At 44.0% G+C, this 21,021-nt stretch overlaps 1 protein-coding gene across 2 annotated transcripts in view; it reads left to right on the top strand.

Moving 5' to 3' along the window:
- Window positions 1-981: 981 nt before the first annotated feature.
- The window catches only part of LOC138489353 (zinc finger protein 271-like), a 211,401-nt gene continuing 191,361 nt past the window's right edge, over window positions 982-21,021 (top strand). For both annotated transcript variants that reach the window (XR_011274786.1, XM_069617071.1), the window contains exon 1: window positions 982-1,172. Coding sequence is in view for 1 of the 2 variants with exons in the window: in XM_069617071.1 (XP_069473172.1) it covers window positions 1,149-1,172 (24 nt within the window). In the remaining variant the exon portion in view is untranslated. The remainder of the gene's footprint in view (window positions 1,173-21,021) is intronic.

Here is a 21,021-nt window from a genome sequence, read left to right as displayed (position 1 = left end):
GCCCTAAGCCGTCTCTCATTTAGGCCTGCAGGCTCACACCGTCTACGCACGGGCCTGCAGGCCATGATGCCCTGGGGCCCTCGTGCCTACAAGGTGGCAAGCGTCCGCATGGTCAGAGTATGGCCTGCCCTGGCCCCACTTCAGACCAGGTGTCCCCGGCAACCCTCTGAGGTACTGGGACTCTAAGGTGCCCCATAGCACCAAGGGGGCCGGCTTGATGCCAGTAGCTGGCCCCCATACCAGGGTGTGACAGGCACTGCTGTAGTGCCCGGGATGCAAGTGGGCTCCTACTAGCCAGTGGCCTCCAGGACAGGTGTATATTTCTATGGTGCTAGGAATATCCGGGGCCTTCACTTTACCACACAGAGGCCCTCTCCTCATTTTGTGACCAGCCACGGACTCATGTCAACACTAAAAAGGCTTAAAAAGAGCTTATAGTATGGTAAACATTACATTAACAGGCATAGTTATTATCTAAAATAAAGACTCTTTGTATACTTCTGTTCGTGAATAAGTCTTAGGCTTGTGTCTTTTTAAGAGTAGTTTTCTTTTTCTATCTAAAGTACCAGATGTGAACAGGAGTCCAAGGACTATTCCTAGTTGGGCTGCACTATTGCTAAAAACTGTTTCATCAGCTGGTGATAACGTCTCCTATTCTGCGCAATCTCAGTAGAGCAGTGAAGATGTCTAGCTCCTCTTCTGCGCAGCCTCAATAAAGCGGTAGTCATTAGTATCTCTTGTTCTGCGCAGACTCAGTAAAGCGCTAGTGATTAGTATCTCCTGTTTTTTATGCTGCCTCAGTAAATCGATAGGGAATCGTCTTTTCTCTTCTGCGCAGTCTCAGTGAAGCCATTGTGAATAGTATCGCAGATTATACGCAGTCTCAGTAGAGCGGTGAAGATCGTATCTCGTCTCTTGCACAGCCTCAGTAAAGCCCCGCTGAATAGTATCTCCTATTCTACGCAGCCTCAGTATAGAGGCGGTGCCCCTGAGCCCCAGCACCTCTGATCGAAGCTTTGCCATGTTTGGGGTTTACTTGTCTATCCAGGTGGGTGTTAACAAGATGTCTGAAGGAGATCCCCGGCGGTCCAACATCCCTGGAGAGAAATCCATTATCACTGTGGAAGGATAAGGATCCCTGCAGAGGAATGTCTGCGCAGGCGTTAGAGGAGGTGAGTTTCCTCTCCCGTGTATTTCCTGTGTAGAGCCGTCATTGCTGTCCACTGGACCGTGTCATGAGCACAGTCAGGGGCGCAATTGTCGCACCCCTCCCCCCCACCTCATTGGTGCCTGTCCTCCTCCCTCCCCCAGGATCTCCTAAAGGTGCCCCTTCGCCTAGCTGTCTTTCCTCAATGTGTGGGCCCTTTATTTGCTGAGCCTGTGGTCTTTCTTCTGGCCTGAAAGCGCTACCAAGGGAAGCAATGGGCCATGAGTATCGCTGGGGAGGGGGGCAATCTCTGATCAGATCAGGTTTTCTACATGCTGGGCACTATTGTTTTCCAAATTTGCAGCTTACACTTATATAGCAAAAAGGACATTTACAAACTGAAACATGCTTCCTAACTGTTTTTGTTTGACTATCACACAAATGCCCTCTGATTTCTGTGACCCTTACTTTGTGTTTTAACCCCTTCACTGCAAAGGGTCCCCCCGAACCCCACCAGCGCCAAGGCCTTTTTTGGTGATTTCAGTATGTCGCCATTCAATCCCTTCTAACTTTTATGTTACGTGAGATATCTTGGCCAAATTTGGCCCCTTTTCTTCCCACATGTACGTGGTAATAACGCCATAAAGTTTGCTGTAGGGGGGTGAGAGAAAGTAACCAAAAAGCCAGAATATTTGTTTTTTTTTCTTCAGAAAATGCCAATGGAATTATGTACAAATAAGCTTGTGGTTTTTTTAAAAAAAAATGTAAAACATTTTTTATTGATGTAGTTGATAAATCAACTTTTCAATACATACATATAAAAATGTGCATACAAAATTAAATCAATTCGCATTACAAAATTACACATTAGAACATGTCCTATTAAAATCATATTACCTCAGAATCTACAAAAGTAAATTAATACATTCATTTTAATACATTCATTATGCCCATCTTTACTCTTTCGAGCTTACTAAAACAATATATTAAAGTTTCTCTCTAAGATCTTCCTTTAATTTCAAAGCACTTAGGTAATTCACAACTGCTATTCTTATTGTTGTTATTTGAGTATTATACATTTGCAGCCAGAAGCGTTCAGCCGTTAAAGGGACATATGTTTCAAAGTGTCTTCTGAAAAATCAATTCTTTTGTGCAGTAGCATAGGACATTCTGCAATTAGATGAACTAAGGTTTCCGAAATTCTAGGATCTTTACAGAAACGGCAGAAATCGCTCTTTTTTAAAATGATGTTCCATTTAGCTAGAACACTTCTTGTATGCCATAGGTTCATTCTGAACCTTAGAAATGAATCTCTAGCTTTAATACCAGGAAATTTCAGCAAATAATTTTCTGGAGTCCTTACTTTCTTCATGATTAATTTGTGGACTTTTGCATGTTTTGTGTTTTGGCATTGCTCATATGTATTGATCCAGTCCCGTATCATAACTTTTTCTTTGGCTCTTTCAGGGTTTATTACTAGTAGTTCCTCAGAGCCTTCCACAATTTGCAGGAAAAGTTTTACACGTTGACACCACATACTCATGACCTTGTGTTCGCTAGTCTTTATATACATAGACAGTACATGCAGTAAGGAGCTTTGTTGTTGTTCCGTGATGCATTTACGATAAAGACTACACAATTTCCACATGTACATGCTGTATAAAGAGGATAAGCCCAGTTAATATCTTAGCAAACACATCGGCACTGTCTTGGGTACATGTAATCTGTTTTTCCAAAACTGGCCTTCCAATCTTATCCAAGCCATCTCGTTTCTCCACGCTCTCGTCTCTTCACCGTCTAGTACCGTAGGGATCACCTTTTGACAGTAAAACATAATTATCGGTTTCAGAGAGAAAGTACCATATTTTTGATTTATAATAGAAGCTTGTGAAGTAGCAGTTCTGATTTTCTTTCTAAGTTCTTCTAAATATGGAGTGTCAGCAATAGATATATTGACAATCCTCTCCAGATATTTATACTGAGTTACATCTTCTAGAGATTGAGACATTAGAGACCACGTGAAACGAGATGCTCTGGTTTGGTTGTTGGGTACAATCTTCATTGTTTTTGTTTTGGAGACATTTATGATCAGATTATTTATTTCTACATATTTCCGCAGTTGGTCAAGTACATTTTGTAACCCTTTTGGAGTTTTAGCCAGCAGAACCAAGTCATCGGCATAAAACATCCAAGGTATTGGATGTACTCCAAGTCATGGCGCATCTGGTACCACCTTTCTGAATTCCTCCACCACATCTGCTATGAAGTAATTAAACAGGGTGGAGGCCAGGAGACACCCTTGTTTCAGGCCTTTATATGTATTAATGGATTTGGATAGAGTTCCATCCATTGCCAATCGTACTTGTATGAAATTGAATTATCCAATGTAGTAAATATTTTGGACATACGTTTTTAACTAGTTTGTTGAATAATAGTTTTCTTGAAACGGAATCGAAAGCGGTTTCAAAATCAACGAAAGCCATGAAGACTGATTGTTTCATTTGTAGTCCATGTTGCTTAATGGCATTCAAAACCTGTAGATTCACAAAGGTACCTAAGCCCACCACAAAACCCGTTTGGAAGGGATCATTTAGACCCGCTGCTTTAGACCATTTGTTAAAGTCTCTTAGTATCAGTCACGCAAAGATCTTTCCTGGTGCATCAAGCAGCGCGATAGGCCTGTAGTTTCTTGGGTCTAATTGATCCCCTTTTTTGCAAATGGGGACAATTATAGATTTCTGCCATGAAGAAGGTATTTTTTTGCTAATTATGATTTGGTTAAATATAGCTGCCCATGCCTCTGGATTTTTTTTTTTAGCATAACGTTGGACAGACCATCAGGTCCTGGGGCTCTAGATTTGCTTAGTTTTTTTTTAATGTAAATTTCAATGTCCAGATTGTCGAACCTTAATTGTTCGTGTCCCTTGAGACTGTGATCACTTTGTCTCAACGGGATATGGGTTTCAGCATATAAAGAATTGTAATATTGTACCTATATTTCTTCAGGAACTGCATTTATTTGTTTTATTGATTGTTTGCCCCCATACGTAGCTTTTATCAACCCCCATACTAAAGCAGAATTCTTTGAGGCTATTGAATACAGCATAGTTTGAGCATCTTTCAATATCATTTTTGCTTTCTGCTGTTTTATCCAGTTATTATAACTGTTTTTGCACTTAGATATCATAAGTGCTTTATTGTTATAATTTTGCTGCATAATAAAGCGTACTTCTTTCCTGAGCTCAGCTTTCTTAGTTCGAACCTCTTCATCATTTACATGTTCATGCTTTTTCTGATTCACGGCAAAAGGCTGTTCCGATTTTTTAAATAACTGTAGCGTTCCCACATAGTCTCCATCTAAATATTGTATATCTGGTTTCAGAAGTTCTTTTAGATATGATACCGCTAAGTAAAGTTCATCTAGGACAGCAGGGGTCCATCTGAAGCGATTACCATTAGTGGATATTTCTAGATTGTTGGTATATTTTTGGAGAGTATTTGTACTCATATTTGTAGGACATTTCCATGTCAGTTGGAGAATGTTATGATCACTTTTGGTTTGCTGTAAAACTTTGAAAGAGGTAACATGACAGAATAGCTCACTGTTGGTGTAAACATAATCAATTGTGGAAGCGTAATTCCCTTCCTGCCATGTGACCTTCGAAGGTACATCCCCAGACACTGAACCATTGATCATGTTGAAGCCCCTCTCTTCCATTAGACACATCCACCTTTTCTTCGTATCCCTTAACTTCCCAGTTTTTTCATTAATGCAGTCCATATTTAGATTGCCCGCAATGACTGTATACTTGACAAGCTCATCCTTATCAATCATATTCAGACATTGTACCAAATCTTTAAAAATCGATTGTCAGAAATACCAATGTGGTTCCAGTATAAATGAAGGCAGGCCACAATCTGACAATTTGACCTAACTCGAACCAACTGCATGTAACTGTTCGGCGTGGCCCATGCTTCAGCCTTCATTCGGCTTGATATTTTTACAGCTGTTAAAAGACCTGCTCTGGGCCGACCTTTAGTTCGTTTAATAGCCGGTTCCAAGATGACATAATGGTTCTCCCATACTGGGGGAGAAGTAAGCCATACAGCCATACTTCTTGTAGCATAATAATGTCATATGTACCCAAAGTGGATATTGAAGTTGAAGCAAGGTGAGTATGGCCTTGGGTGTTCCAAGAAGCTAACTGAATATCTTGCTTACTTTCCTCGGAAGAAAGCTAACATTCATTTGTCCCTTTTCCCTGAGAAACTAGTTACCATTCTTGTCTGATTTCCATTGTCTGCAAAACATTTTATCGTCAGCGGTTCAGATGGCCTATCAGCGAACCATACATTTCCATCTGGGATATCTGTATATTTGTTCGTTACATTAGAAGGATATATGTTTGCTACATTCAGAGGATACGTCTTTGTTGTATTTGATGTTGCTGTGGGATTGTGCGTCAGAAAACCTAATTGGAATATTTCGTCCCTTGCTTGCCAAACTGTGTGTTTAACTATAGCTGAAGACATCCATATTTTTACAAGTGACCAATCATGATCGTGGATGAATTCAACTTGTGATATGTCATCAGATTTCAACCCTTGCAAGACTGGAATGCTCTTTAGTATATTTAGTACTGAGGATCGATTCAAATCATATAACCCATACTGTCCACCTCGACATTGCAAAATTAAACTCACATGTGTTAAATCATTACATTTGTTATGCCTGTTTCGCAGTGGCAATTTTATTTCCTTCTGTTTATTTGCCGCCACAGCGTTTACACTTACTTGAGTCACTTTTGCTCCATCAAAGATATTACTTTGATGGGGTTTCGGGTTGTATATTTTAGGATTATATTTCCCAGTCTGTTTTGTCTCAATTTCAGGGAGCCTTGTAACATATGTTTTATTACTCTCTGAATTTCGCGAGAAGAAAATACCCATTGATTTTATAATTTCCTCACGCCTATCTTCTAGAGTCAGAAAGGAAGATGCTTGTACTTTACTATCATGATTGTTTCCCAGTTCTTTCGATTGAATCAGTTGTGAGGAAGGGTACATTCTCAATACACCAAGTGACTGTTCATTTTTTGCTACTTCCCCTACCAAATTTTCTAGAGGATCATACATCTTCAGTATAGTTTTCGTTTCTCGAGGAGCCTGTTGTAAGGATGGCAAAGTAGCTTTGTTTTTGTTAATTGCAGAATATTTCCGAATAATTGCTGCACTCTTTTCCTGACTTCTTTTGTCAGGTAGCGACAGCAATTTCACAAATTGACGGGAATTTTTATTTTTCTGCATTTTCGTAATCTTTTGATTTTTGTTTTTTTTAGCTCAGGGTGTTCGTTAACACGTTTTTTTTACCTCTCTTAGTCACACTGAATATGTCATATGTCTCATTGTTTGTGGTCGGGGGAGGGTTGACACACTTCCTTTTTCTATAGGTCTCTCTTCTATATTTTTTTCCTTCCCCATTTCTTCTTGATCAATCATTTCTAATCAATTCTTGTCATGCATCACACATCCAGAAACTATTTTCTTTTCATTCACACATGACGGAATTGGCCTTTCTTCATGTAACTTGTTTCTATTATCAGGTAATTCACAAATAGTTTCTTTTAGGCCTGTTAATTTTTGCGAACATACTTTCAGGTCACTTAAATGTTCAATCATCAAATTTTCAGTTATCGGAATCACTGTGTTCTTACTTTCTAGCAATTCTTTAAGTAGAAAGTTCTGATCCGATATTCTTGCGTCTAAGGTTTCATAAAGCTTGGCTAATGTAAACAAAGCCGTATTCATAGCTTGTAACGTTATTTCTGTAGAGATTATTGAAACAGGATTTTGAGAACATTTAGATTCTGAATTGCTATGCTTGGCGTGCCTAGGGGAATGTTGTTTGAATGATATCGATAAGATGGAAGAAATCTTGGGAGCTTTCCGGGAACTTTACTGGTGATTGTGATAAATGTTCCCCGATGTATTCTGCATCACTTCGTTTTTCTGCTTCACCGCTAACCGGTGCCGCCAAACCTTACATCGGGAGCCTTCACATCATCATTCATTCCTTCCTGGTCGTTATTTACAGGGCATATGTTATCAATAGGTTGCGCAGGTTCGGGATGTATGATTACATTAGTCTTGGATTTAGGATTTGCAGGTAGGACATAATCGCCCAACAGGGATGCTCAGTAAAGGCAGCTAAAAGTGAGTCTGACGGCGTACACAAGTCGATTGCTGGCGCTCTCGGGTTGGAATTTTCTGGGACCGCTGCAATTTGTGGCTCGTCATTTATGCTTTTACAGTTTTTTTCCTTCTCTTTCATGGGATTAGAATCAGCCCCCAACAGACCATCAGAATAAAACTTCCTTATGTCGCTAGTATGCGATAGAAATCTACCACGCGAGGATCCGCGTGGAGGAGGACCATTTCCAATGCGCTTGGGAGTAGTGTGAAAATAATAAGGTCGGTCAGTTAGAGGTTCAATTTCAGGCATATTTGTACGCAAAGTATACAATTTTACCATTGATACAATTAGATAATATTAATCAGTGATATCTCACCTAAAAAAAACACTTTTGGCCCAAAAGGGTGGGGGGCCAGAGCAAAATACTAACAGATATATACATTCTTCAATCAAAGGGGACAAACCACCTTTTCTAAGGGTTCCAATATTTGTTTTACAATAATATATTTGTTTTAAATAGTCAAGCACTATTTTATCTAACACTCACCACTCACCGTTCACCGTTAACAGTGAACAGTGTACTTGTATGTACTTCTAGGTGTGTGTGCAGGTGCGCAGCACCCTGGGTAAAAGTACTGGTGAGAGGAGCTGTTAGGAGGCGGGGTTAAGCCAAACACACCAATCACTGACTCTCTAGAGATCGAAAAAAAGAAGAGAGAGAGTGAATCAGCTTTAAATTACACGTAAGGTGAATATTTAAATTCACATCAATTGGCTATGTCAAAGACTAAAAGCAGGGACTAGGCACTCGTGACAAAGAGCAGGCACTCATATCTGCAATCAAAGAGTGACAGTATCAAAGTACCTTGGTCAGGCAAACACTGTGTGCCACAGAAAAGACGTCCTCTTCGAGTACGGGATAGCTAGTTCAAAGTGAAACGCATCCAAAAATCCTCTTGCGGCAAAAAGCGACTTCCAAAATGCAGCTTCCAGTGAACAGTGTACTCTTATGTACTTCTAGGTGCGCACGCAGGTGCGCTGCACCCTGGGTAAAAGTACTGGTGAGAGGAGCTGTTAGGAGGCGGGGTTAAGCCAAACACACCAATCACTGACTCTCTAGGTCAGGCAAACACTGTGTGTCACAGAAAAGACGTCCTCTTCGAGTACGGGCGTCCGCTGCTTAATAGAGAGTTCAAAGTGAAACACGTCCAAACAGCTAGGAACAAATGGTTTACTGTGCTGAATTCGCCATTTTCCAGGCTTTCAAGAACAGGTTGAGTGGAAACCAAAAAAACATATTTGTATATGGTTACCATCCATTTTGTGAGAGGTAGGCGATTTTTGTCTTTTTTTTCAATAGGACATGCGTGGAAGCAATGGAAGAGGCGGGTAGGAAGCTGAATGGGAAGACAGAAAGGCATGCATTTCTGAAAAGTAGACACAATTCCATGTTTAGGAAGGGGTGATTCACGCAGGACAAGCAACAACTATGTAGGGAAAATGTCCATAGTTTTGGGAAAAATGACAGAAAAAAAGGAGTGTAGTGGACATGGTTGGCCCGGTAAGGCAATGGCTTCTATGAATTTTGAGAAAAGCAATGCTCCGTTACATTCCCCTGACTCTTCCAGTTAGAAAATCACACATTTTTCGTAATTTTTCACAAAACCCATGGTACACAGGAGGTTTATGCTTACGGCCTAAACAGACGTACCTAGCATGTGCAAATCAGGAAAACCAATGTGGTGAGGAAGGGCAAGCATGCACTTTTTGAAAGATCACAGGCAGACCTTTTGAAGGGTAGGTGACTTGTGCAGGTTACAACTGTATAGTGCCTAAAGCAGCAACTAAATGTAGGTCACATTTGGGAAATGAAAGGGTTGTGTGACAAAGTGCAGCAGTAAATGTGTCAAAACGTTATGGAAACCCTGCAAACACAACAAATGTCCTTCCTACAGGTGTCCCGAGGAAAACCGTACCTCACATCTGTGGGTGCACCTACCTGGGCACAAAAGGAAAAGGCTAAACTACTGGAAACCCCAAGTGTTTTGGCAGAGCAGATTTTCCGGAAATTTGCTCTCGTGCTCAACCTACAGATTTGGGCCTGGCGTGTCGCAGCCATCAAGGAAAATAGGGTACCCCATGCATTTCCAAAAAGAAGAGACTTGTGGGAATCCACAAAGGGCTCACTTGCGCGAATGGTCCCAGAATTGACTACCCACAATCCCCGGCAAAGTTCGAAAAACACACAATTTCCAGACATTTCCCTCTGCCAACCAACCGAAACACGCCGCCAACAACACATGTCCTACCTTCCTGCTTTCCCAGAGATGTTCCGATGAAAACGATACCTCATATGTGTGGGTGCACCTACCTGGGCGCAAAGAGAAAATGCTAAACCACTGTTAACCACCAAAGGGCTTGGGAAGACAACCTACAGATTTGGGCCTGGCGTGTCGCAGCCACCAAAGAAACCGGGAACCCCATGGATTTCCGAAAAGAAGACACCTGTGGGAATCCACAGAGGTCTGACATGGGCGAATCGCCTTAGAATGTATTACCCACAATCCCCGGCAAAGTCCCAAATTTAGGGGGAAAAAAACCTCAATTTTCAGACATTTCCCACCTGGAAACTACTGAAACATGCCGCCAACAACACATGTCCTACCTTCCCACATTCCCACAGGTGTCCGGATGACAACAGTAGCTCACATGTGTAGGTGCACCTACCTGGACGGAAAACAAAAAGTGTCAACCGTCCACAAGTCCAAAGGCAGTCCCAGGGAGCCCCGGGAGGATCCCCGTCCATTCCCCGATGAAATTCTGTAATGCTGCTTAGCCAGAGCTTCAGGATGGTCAGGGGTGATTTCCCTGGCCTTGGGTGGCTGTCTCTCATGTGGGTTGACCGTCCACAAGTCCAGCTGCAGTTTCAGGGAGCCGCCCAGCCATAGCTCACAGATGGTAGGGGTTATGTTATGTTAGTGTCATTTGTACAGCGCAACCTTCACCCGGAGATATTTTGTCGCTAGAGAAGGAGGACAGCAGTCATTAGCCAAAGCTAATGAGAAACTAAAACAGACATGTTTTAAGCGCTCTCCTGAACAGCAGGTGGTTTGACAAGTTTTTAACCGTGAAAGACGGGTAATTCCACATTTTAGCGGGAACAACTGAGCAGGCACGTCCTCCAATACATGACCTACGAAACGTCAGAACCAACAGCAAGCCAGCAGATGCTGAGCACAGATGGCGGGTGGGAATATACAGAATACATTTAGCTTGGAGGCACTCTGCCCCCTGTCCATGCAGCACCCGATGTACAATGCACAGAGCCTTAAACTTGATCCGCTGCATGACAGGAAGCCAATGAAGAGTATGTAGCACAGGGGAATTATGGGCCCCATAAGGAGACCCAGTGGCCACCCAAGCAGCCAAGTTCTGTAGTCGTTGGAGCCGATGGATCATGCCCTTGGGCTGAGCAAGATATAAAGAGTTAGAATAATCGAGTCTGCTCACCACCAAGGCTGCAACCACCGGAAGATGAAGAGTAAACGGTAATAGAGGGAGCACTTTCTTCAGAATGTTACAGTGGAAATGACTGGCTTTGCATACATAAGACACTTGGTAATTCATAGACAGAGAAGATGAAAGAATTACTTCCAGATTCCTCACCTCAGTCACAGGCACAGGAAGAACACCAAGGGACGGGGGCCAGAAATAAGACACCCAAAGAGTGGAATCACGAGGGGCCCCTACCACCATCACCTCCATCTTGTCCCCATTCAATTTCAACCAATTGTGACTCATCTATTCACCAATAGCAGTCAGGCATTGATGGAGGCCCAACGACACCTCAGTCCGAACGAGATCTAACCGTATCAGGATCTGGGTGTCGTCGGCATAAGAATAGCACCTGACGCTGAGGGAGCGGAGGAGACAGATCAAAGACCAGATGTAAATGTTGAAAAGAATGGGTGACAAAGCGGCACCCTGCGGAACACTGCAGGAAAGGCAGCAAGAGCCTGAGAGAAAGGAGGCAAAAGATAGCACCTGAGTGCGGTTGGCCAAGAAAGAGGAAAACCAGGCCAACACCTTGCCCGAGATGCCAGTTTGAGACAGGCCAGTAAGCAGGGTGGGGTGGTCTACGGTGTCAAATACCGCTGACAGATCTAAAAGTATCAGGGCGCCCACCCCACCAGCATCAACCAGTATAGCCATGTCATCAAGAACCGAAACCAGTACACTTTCGGTGCCCCGACCAGGCCTTAAACCTGATTGGCCAGTGTCAAGAAGTTTAGAGTATTCCAAAAAAGAAGTCCGAAGAGGAGAGACCAAAGATTCCAACAACTTCATAGAGAACGGAAGCAAAGAAATTGGACGGAAGTTGGAGAGAAGAGATGGATCCAAAGAAGGTTTTTTCAGGAGGGGAATGACCATAGCGATCTTCAATTCGACGGAATAACCCCAGACTTACATGAGACATTTATGGCAGATGTGAGTTCCGTAAGAAGATCCCGAGAGATCTCTTTTATAATAACTAATGGTACCACGTCAAGGGGAGAGCCAGATCTAAAACGTTGTATGGCAGTGGATACCATCTCCTCAGAGAAGAGTGGAAAAGAAGACAATTTTTCCACTGTAACTAGATTGCCAAGGCCTATCTGTTTGTTACCTTTCATGAGCAAGTACTGACGCATACACGATAATGTTATTGAGGATTGGCCTCTATTTTAGACACAAAAAATCGAGACAAAGAGTTACAGCGGGCCTGAGAAGGACTTAACATAGCAGAGAATTTGTCTGACAGAGACAATGATTTGACTGTGGCAAAGAGAGCTTTGGGCTGACATAAAGCAGCCTCAATTTTCTTGGGCAAAGTACACTTTCTTAGCAGCAGTTATAGCCAAGACATATGCTACTGAACAAGCTTTGTACTCGGCTCTACGGTTGCAGTCATATGCCTTACGCCATTTGCGCTCCGATTGTTTTAGTTTAAGACTGGCTGCTCTGAGATGTTCAGTGAACCATGGTTCAGAGGGAAGTCGATGAGGTTGAACAAGCCATCGAGGGACAATATCATCTGTGGCTTCAAGGAGCAAGCCAGACAGAGTAGCGAGACAGATGAATGCAATCGCTTGGCACTTAGCGTTAACCAGCGTAACCAGGCCTAACAGATCAGCAGATCGCCAGCCCCATGATCATACCCGGGGAGGTATTGGCACACTGCCGGGACTCCCTAGTGGGGAAAAACTGTAACCCAGGCCAGCAGGAACTCCAGGATGGTTGGAGGCTATGTCCCCAGCCGTAGGCATCCATTTCCCATGTGGGTGTACCGTCCAAATGCACAGCGGCAGTGCCAGGGAGCCCATGGCAAGGGCCCCTTTCTTCCCCAGGGGGAAAGTCTAACGCAGCGCAGCCAGCACTCCAGAATGATTGGTGGTGATGTCACTGGCCTTGGCCGGCTGTCTCCCATGTGGGTTGACTGGCCCCAAGCCCAGAAGTGGTTCCAGGGAGCCCCGGCAGGGTCCCTGTCCTTTCCCAGAGGGAGAAGCTGCCACGCAGGCCAGCCAGAGCTCCAGGAAAGTCGGGGGTAATGTCCCCACGACATTGGAGACATCCGCTCCCAGAGAAACTGGCACGGGGGGCAATTTGTGACCTGACCTTGTGGCCTGACTCTTCAGTTGTGTCCCAGCCTACCAAAATACCTCAATATATAAAGAGACAGAGCGCAGTAAATCAGGTTGCACAAAACTATGTGGTTCATAAAATACTGTATATAAACTTTAATTAAATACACATCAAGAATTTATGACTCGAACATCTACTATTAATAATTCCTATACATAATATCTGTATTGATTAACACATAAAAAAATGTGCATCTAAAAAACACAAGGATTTCGTCAATTCCAAACAATTGGTGAGTTAACATAAGTTGGAAAGTACATTCAGCAAATTACTAGCGATGGATCTGTTTCTAATCATTATTCGATAACACTAGTTGTTGTATTCCTGTATACATCCAGGAAGTTGTCTCGACATGTTTCTGTTCTTAGGAAGGTTACTCGGAGAACATTCATCAGGAGGATTGTCAAAATCACGAAAATCCAAATTAAAATCATGAACTGTTTTATAAATAGAACAGTGTAGTATGCACGTGCAACCTGTAGGTTAAAAGAAAAATGGACAGATAAGAAGCTTGTTTTATAGCTAGGGTACATCTGTCATATTCTCCAAAGGGTGAATAAGAGAAACAGACGATGGGTTTAAAGTTACCTTTCGTGGTACTCGTGGGGGCTCACAACGTAAGTGATTCTGGTTGTGGTCAGCTACAAAAGAGCTGTTGACCTGTAATAAATACACGAAAAACCTGTATCAGTGTTTTTCTAAAGAGCTCAAAGCCCTAGTTCGGGAGGTTCCATAGTTACAGGAGGAACTGATACGGGGGTGGGAAGATGGTATAGGCTCACCTGAGTATGAAATAATCGGTAATCAGTTCGGAGAGGAGAAGAACTGGGTATGTCCTTTAAAGTAGCTCTTCTACTTGGATGCAAGCCTCTATCGTTCGTTGGTAATTTGTAAAGAGTAGACCAATTTCCTTTCTATAAGAAAGAAAGAATGGAATGAAATAAAGCTACGTGAGTAAAAGGCTTTGACTTATCAGTGATAATTTATCTTCTCTGTGTAGAGAAGTTTCACAAGGTCTTTGTTTCACCAGTAAAGTTGGACAATTCGCTATGTTATCTTGTACTTTATTAGTCTGGTGTGAAGTGGATTTACCGGGATAGTAAGTATAGACAGAAGACGTTAGTGCCTAAGCATCTAGAATTGGGTTGGTGCCAACGTGGATGTTCAAGTATACCTCTAGAATATCATAGGTAGTGGAGTATGAAGTGTCGCCCTGTTCAAACCCTTAGTTTGCCAAGGGTTACCATTAGTTAAACAGAGTGTTACAGCCCTTATGAATGTACCAGGTCGATACAGTTATTAAGGTTAGTTCGTTCGAGCAAGTGTCTTTAAAGAAAAAGCCGGCACCCAGTGTGTAAGTATTGTTTTAATTAATCAGGGGCTTACCAATTTGTAGGTAAGTAGTATCTAGCGTTGTTTCAGTCTTGCAAAGGTGCCTAACGGGCTGGGATAGTTCAATTGTGACTTCTGCTCGCTGTTACGCTCACCTGGTATCCGCAGGGACGCTACCCAGCCAGGTTACTCGCTGGTATGCTTCTCAGCTTTGCCCTGATGTGGTCTGCGGGGAAGGTTCTTCCTGAAAATACAGGAGGACTGTGTTCAAGACTGACCAACTGGAGTAAGTATCCTCCCTCCACCACCGTATGATTTAAGTCCGTCTGGCGCCCTCTCCTCACCTTGTGGTAGAATTAGGCATGCTCTCCGTCCTGCCTTCTTTACAGGGGCGTGTGTCTTTCTTGGGCGGGTGTTTTTCTTGGGCGAGTGCGGTCCAGTTACTTCACTGACGCCGGCCCGTTTGATATTGTTCAGGTAGGTCTTATTGCTGTTCTTTAGTTTTGTTGCTATCCTGCATGCCTTTCTTTGTTTAAAATGTCTCTTTTTTTTCTCCCTTAGGTATGCGGAGCTTCAGCACGGCGAACTGGCTTGGTTGAGCCCCGCTGGTAAATGATGGCGCATTAAGAGCGCTATGATGCGGTAAGTAAGCGCTATGCGCAGCGCTGCAAAGTCTTGCCTTTGCTAACCTGTGTTTTCCTTCCTTGTAGGTCGCGGTGTTCTTCAGCGCGAGTGGAATGTCCGGAGTGCTGCCAGCCGAGAGGCGACCAGCCAGGTAAGCCTTTTGAGCAGTTCGTAATTTGTAAATGTCTCTACTGCTTTCTTTAATGGTGCCTCTATCTTCCTCTTTCATGTCGTTCTGTCCGGGAGGCGTGCAGATTCGACGAAGCTGTTCTCAGTAGCTGCGAGTGTTTAAAGATGAAGACTGCAGGTAAGATGCTGCTGCTAATGATGTTCTTTTTGTCTCCTTGCAGGTTCTGCTTCTCCTAGGTTCGAGGGAATAGCTGGACACGGTGAGCATCACGTTGCAAGCTGCAAAGTAACGCAAAGCGTGTTGTCTTGCTCGGGTGTGGTTTAAATAGCCCCAACAAAATAGTCCAAGTAAAGTAGTCCCTAGGCTACCACACCCAAAACATTAGACCGCATAGCTTGGTTCATGGGAACCAAGCTATGTGGATGCCTCCATGTTGGCTGACAATACAATAAAGTAGTTCCCAAGCACATTGTTTTTCATGATGTATGAGCCTGGTGCCATAGGCGCCAGGACTGGCCCCATGAGGGCTTTTGAAGCCAACGAGTCCTGACTCCACCTGGCCAATGGGTTTGCCAGAGGGGGTTTTGGGCGAGGGTTGTGACACTCGCGTCACTGTCTGAAAGTGAACAAATATAAGAATGCGTTAAGGTACCACTAGGCTGGCGGCATTCTATCGATAACTTTATCATTATGTCTATACTGTTTTCACATACCAGTATAATTCGCGTACCTCAAGTGTTGGAGGGACAGCGTCCTTAGGATACGCTCGTTATTGGAAAAGCAATTGCATTCAATGTCTACGCTCACTCCTGCATCATCTCGTTCGGGGGCGAGTCACTTGGGACTATGTGTATAACTGTTGCTATGGAGATCATACGTGCGTACCTCTGTTCTCTGGACGTCGCTCAGCGTGATTGGTGTGTCTATCGGCCATGTTGGAACGGGTCAGAGCTAGCTTTCTACTAATATATATAACGTATATATCGTTCCTGTTAATTAATTTATATGGAACGTAGAGTATAAACCTTTCACCAACCATGTGTATAAGTCACCAGGGTGATCCCAAATGGATCGTTAAATGATGTAATGTACAGTGTTTGGAGGCTAGTGAGTCATACTAGTTTAGACCGGATTCATAATATTCTCTGCCTTGGGGATATATCAAAAAGGTTCCTATACCTTGCAACGGAGGTACACTCATGTAATTTCATTAGAACATTGCTCTAGGCAGGTCGAACAGTTATCAGTAATATATGAATTAGAACTACGTTGACATTCACATTCAGTTCCCATGATATTGTGACACTTTACTCACATGGAAGGCATAGCATCAAAATGAAATGTCTATTGCATCTAGTCAGTGTATTAGAATAAATTGTCTCATACATTAAAATAGAGGAGCTCTCAGTAGCTGGTACATGTTCTAGTTCGCATAGACATAGGGCATCATTGCGAGTTGGGCGGTAACGCTGGCGCTATCTGCCCTACCGCCAAACCCCCCGGCGCTATTGGCGCCGGATCACGGGTTTGGCGGTATTGGAAGTCCCCATTCCCCATTGATCCCATTCGGGAATGCCCCATTCCCCATTGGGCTCAATGGGGAAATTTCACCCTCATACCGCAGGCGGATTTCCTGCTGGCGGTATGAGCGCGAATTTTTCGGCGGATTTCCCCCCCAGCTCAGAGCTGGTGAGAAATCCGCCGAAACACTGATTTGGTGGACCCTTCAATCCGGCGGTAATAGCGCTACCGCCGGATTTAAGGGATACCGCCAAACTCGTGATGAGGCCCATTGTCTCAAGATCTTGTAGCATATCTTTGCCTAACATGTTTTCTAACAGGTGCTAATAAAGTAGCTGTACACTTATATTTATTCAAAACAAAGAGATTATCTCGACTGGCTAGTGTTTTGATCTTAACTAATATAGGGTAGAGGGCTGGTTATTGGCGGATTTTATGCCATTCTACAGAGTCATTCATACCTTTTGTATCGCTCTGTATTGTATAAATCAATTCTTGTTCCTTCCTTAGGAGTCTATTTTCTAGTGTTTGTGGATTACCCCCTTTGAGTGTCAATAGTACTATCCAGGTAAAGTCTTCATATTCATGCTTTGCCTGGGTGGAGTGTTTAACCATTGGGGCGTTCTCGGTTTTGTTTTTGAGGCAGCTTTGGTGTTTCATGATCCGTATCTTAACTTTGCGAATAGTTTTTCCCACATACATTAGGCCACATCTGCATCTTATTAGGTACACCGCATGGTCGGTATTACAGTTTAAGCTTTTCTGCATCCATGTTTGGGCAGTCATACATCGATCTCTTTGCTTTTGGAGGTGAGTTTGCAAACTCTGCAGGCTCCACAAGGGTAGTGGCCGCTTGAGGTTGGCAAGCCCCAAAGGGTAGTTAAGTTAGTGGTATTCTGAATTTGTGGTTTTAGTCTACTTCCATTGTTTAGTAATCACAATGGAAAATCTTTGAGACTTCCAAAACATCTTTACCTACACCAATGTGGAAGAGTCTCCCCTTTCCAACAACACCTCCCTCGATCTGAATGGCATAATAATGCCACAGATCGAGGGAGAGAAAGGTGGAGACTCACCTTGTCTTTTCACTGCGGCAGCCGAAAAATGGCTGCCGCAGTGAAAATTCCTTTCAGTTTCATGTCAGCACGCATTACACGTGCTGATGTGAAACTGAAGGAAATCCAACCCCAAGGCCGTAAGTAGAAACCTCCTCCTCACATAGCCCGGAGGTTGGATTACACTTTTGTGCGAAGTGAAGTGCTAAAAAGGATGAGCTATCTCGTCCTTGGCACTGCGAACGTAATGCTAAGGACGGGATAGCTTGTCCTTGGCACTAAAGGGGATTAATCATAGAATATATTGCTAAAGATGTTCTATACTTGTCAAACAACTTAATCACAAATAAATGCTTCTATTGAGCTGACAGTAGTTATTAGGACACTGAACTGTGGGCTCATGGGTGCAAATTTATGGTTTTCACTATAGGTGCAGAAATTCCCCAACCCTCACCCTGATTATAAGCAAACTAATAGTACAACCCATCCCCTAGTCCAACACATTTTATAGCACTTCTTTTTTTATAAGGAATAGCAAAAAGTAATTAGGTTAACAGCCAGGTTTAAATATAGAACATCTCAGCAACAGGTACTCAAACCTGCTGAACTACCTGGGCAACCTTCTTCTGTAGGGCATGTCGATGGATCCCTTAATGTGCTCAAAATGATTGCATTACCCACAGTGCTGTTCATGTACGTGACTTCAAACAGCATTTCATCTGCAGCCACATGAACACAGTGCATAGATTCATTGAGGTGTGCCAGTGGGGGCTCATCCATAATGGGCGAGGGTGCGCCAACCCACCGACACCCTCACCCATTATGGAGGAGCTGAGGAGCCAGCCCAGTGTAAACACTGTGTGTTCACTCAACTGCTTTTTTCATCTGAGGGAGCGCTCCTGGGCTGTCTTGAACTTTCAAAATGAAAAGAGATATCCGTTTGACAGTTCTGTTCCCCAAAATGCCATGCAAACCAGAGGCAATTTGTTTCCACAACATTGCATGGCCCATTGGGGATGCTGTCTGGGGAACTGGATGTTTGTATTGCGAGAGGGAGCTCTTTGCATCCTGGTTGCTGTTCCTGTTCGTGCTACACAGGTGCTGGAGCGCTGGGCGGACACTTCTGGATCGGGGCAGAAGGTAAGTTAATTTAAATGTATATGCATGTGTAAAGACTAGGTAGGGGTATCTGCACTTCTGCCCTCTATATGGTTGGGACAAAAGTACAGGGCACACACGCCAGGGTTCTCTATATGGTAGCTTGGATGAGCAATCAAGGCTTTAGCACTCAGGAGGTGATGTAGGCTGGTTCTTAAGTACAGTGAGTCCCCAAGCCCCCACAAAGGAATGCCCACACACTATGTTAAGGATAACTCAGCTTCTTTATATAAAATAAGGTTCAGTAAAATATATTATACAGATAAATAATAACACTTTGTACTCAGGCAATTCTATTCAAAGAATGTCAAATATATACACTCTAAGTGGTGCCACACCATACTTAAATTCATTAATAAATGCACCAATTGCAGACAGTTTCAAATAGGCATGTGAATTCTTAAGTGAGTAGTAACAGCATAGAGTAGGGAAGAAAGGTAGGTTAATTGTGAACAGTGGCAGAATGCTTTCTTTAGACTCCAAAAACAATTCTGTTTGAGTTCCCCCCCCCCCCCCACCCCTACCTGGGCAACCTGAAATGGAAAAGTTGGGGAGTAACTTATTTTGTCTGTTACAGCGCAGTCCAAAAATCTTCAAAAGCCATCTGCTTTCTTTTTAAAGGTTCCACCACCCCCATAGTACCTTAGATTCCGCAGAAGAACAAGATCCAAGACAACCATGGGAGCCCTGGACGACTCCTGACCCTGGAAAACACTCTTCCTCATCACAGCTTTGGTGCCTTAGCAGGCAAAGTGGCAGGGTTTCTTGGCTTCACTCGAAGGGACCCCTTAAGGATGGACCCCATTTGCAAGAAAGATTTGCTGCGATGCTGAGAGGCCAAGAGAAAAAGAGGAACCAAGTACTTTCGGAAAGGCAGCAGTTTCAGTATTCGCAGTGGTCTCCGTTGGGCGGGTATTACTCCGACTGTAGAAGTCCTGGGAAGATGAAACTTGCTGTGGGCTTCTCAAAGGCTTGGCAGATGAGAGTAAGACCACAGGGGACATTTTATTACTTCTGGCGACGACCGGTGCCGAGGTCACTTTTGGTGTTGGGTTTCGAATATCGCGGTTTTCGGTTCTTTAGTGCTGCAACCGCAGGACAGACCTCTAGATGGCTTCTGGCAACCTGAACTCGACCACTGCAGTGACGGGTCTGAACCCTGGTGACATCTTTGTTGGATTCTGGTGGTGGGGAAACCACCAGTGGACCTTCCTCTGCACTCAGTGACCCTGGACCGTCTCAGGCAGGAAGAACTGGTCAGTGATGATGGCAAGGTTTTCACTTTAGGTTTTCTTCAGCAGTTTGGAACTTTTGCAGCTCTGGGTTTCAAGCAGCACTATGCCAGGCTACCCCCTCTTCTGGGCGCTACACTGCAACAGGCTTCCAGCAGTCACAAACGCACCTCTGGACCCTGGGTGACACCAGCGGACTTCTTTGACTCATGATGTCCAAGCACTCCTCTTCTGGATTCACGAAGACTCCCTTCTCTGGACGGCAGACGCAAAGGGCTGACTTCCAGGGTACTTCTGATGAAGAGCAGCAGGTTACGCGATGGTCCCTCGTAGCTCGGATGGAGGTCTCCTAGCCAGGTGCTCTCTTGGATCAGTCCTTGGAGCAGCAAAGCAGCTATTGGATTTTGATGAAGACTAGCAGCCACAATCTTCCTCCTCCAGCTGGACTCCAGGGATCAGCTTCAGGTTTGACTTCACCTTCTGAACAAGTTGGCGAGTGCATGGACCCTGGTTATACACATTTGTTCCCCATTCCCTCAGGCTGTGCCAGGCTCAGTCAACCAGTCATGCAGAAGGGCATTCATGCAGGCAATCAGCTAATGAGGCATTCAGGCCATCCACCCAAACCAGACTCCCATAACACAGAATGTGGACTGGAGTAAGCACCCAGCCTTTCAGAGCACTGCACTGCATTGATACCAGTTTCAGTCAGGGCTGTCTCAGGCATTGTGTCATACACAGAAACCAGACACCCATAACACAGCATGTGAGTTGACTCCCATCTCCATTCACACAGGTTCCACCACAAGGGTGCACACCCACAACACACAGTGGGCCTCATTACGACCCAGGCGGTAAGTTACCGCCTGGGTCGTACCTTTACCACCATGGCGTAAACTACGTACCTTTACCACCATGGCGTAAACTTACCGCCCCATTCCGACGTT

This window comes from Ambystoma mexicanum, chromosome 9, assembly GCF_040938575.1.
Source record: "Ambystoma mexicanum isolate Mex_15411 chromosome 9, UKY_AmexF1_1, whole genome shotgun sequence".
In the NCBI taxonomy this organism is placed as follows: domain Eukaryota; kingdom Metazoa; phylum Chordata; class Amphibia; order Caudata; family Ambystomatidae; genus Ambystoma; species Ambystoma mexicanum.
Note: the sequence above shows the minus strand (reverse complement) of the source record. Positions and strands in the feature narration are given on the sequence as shown.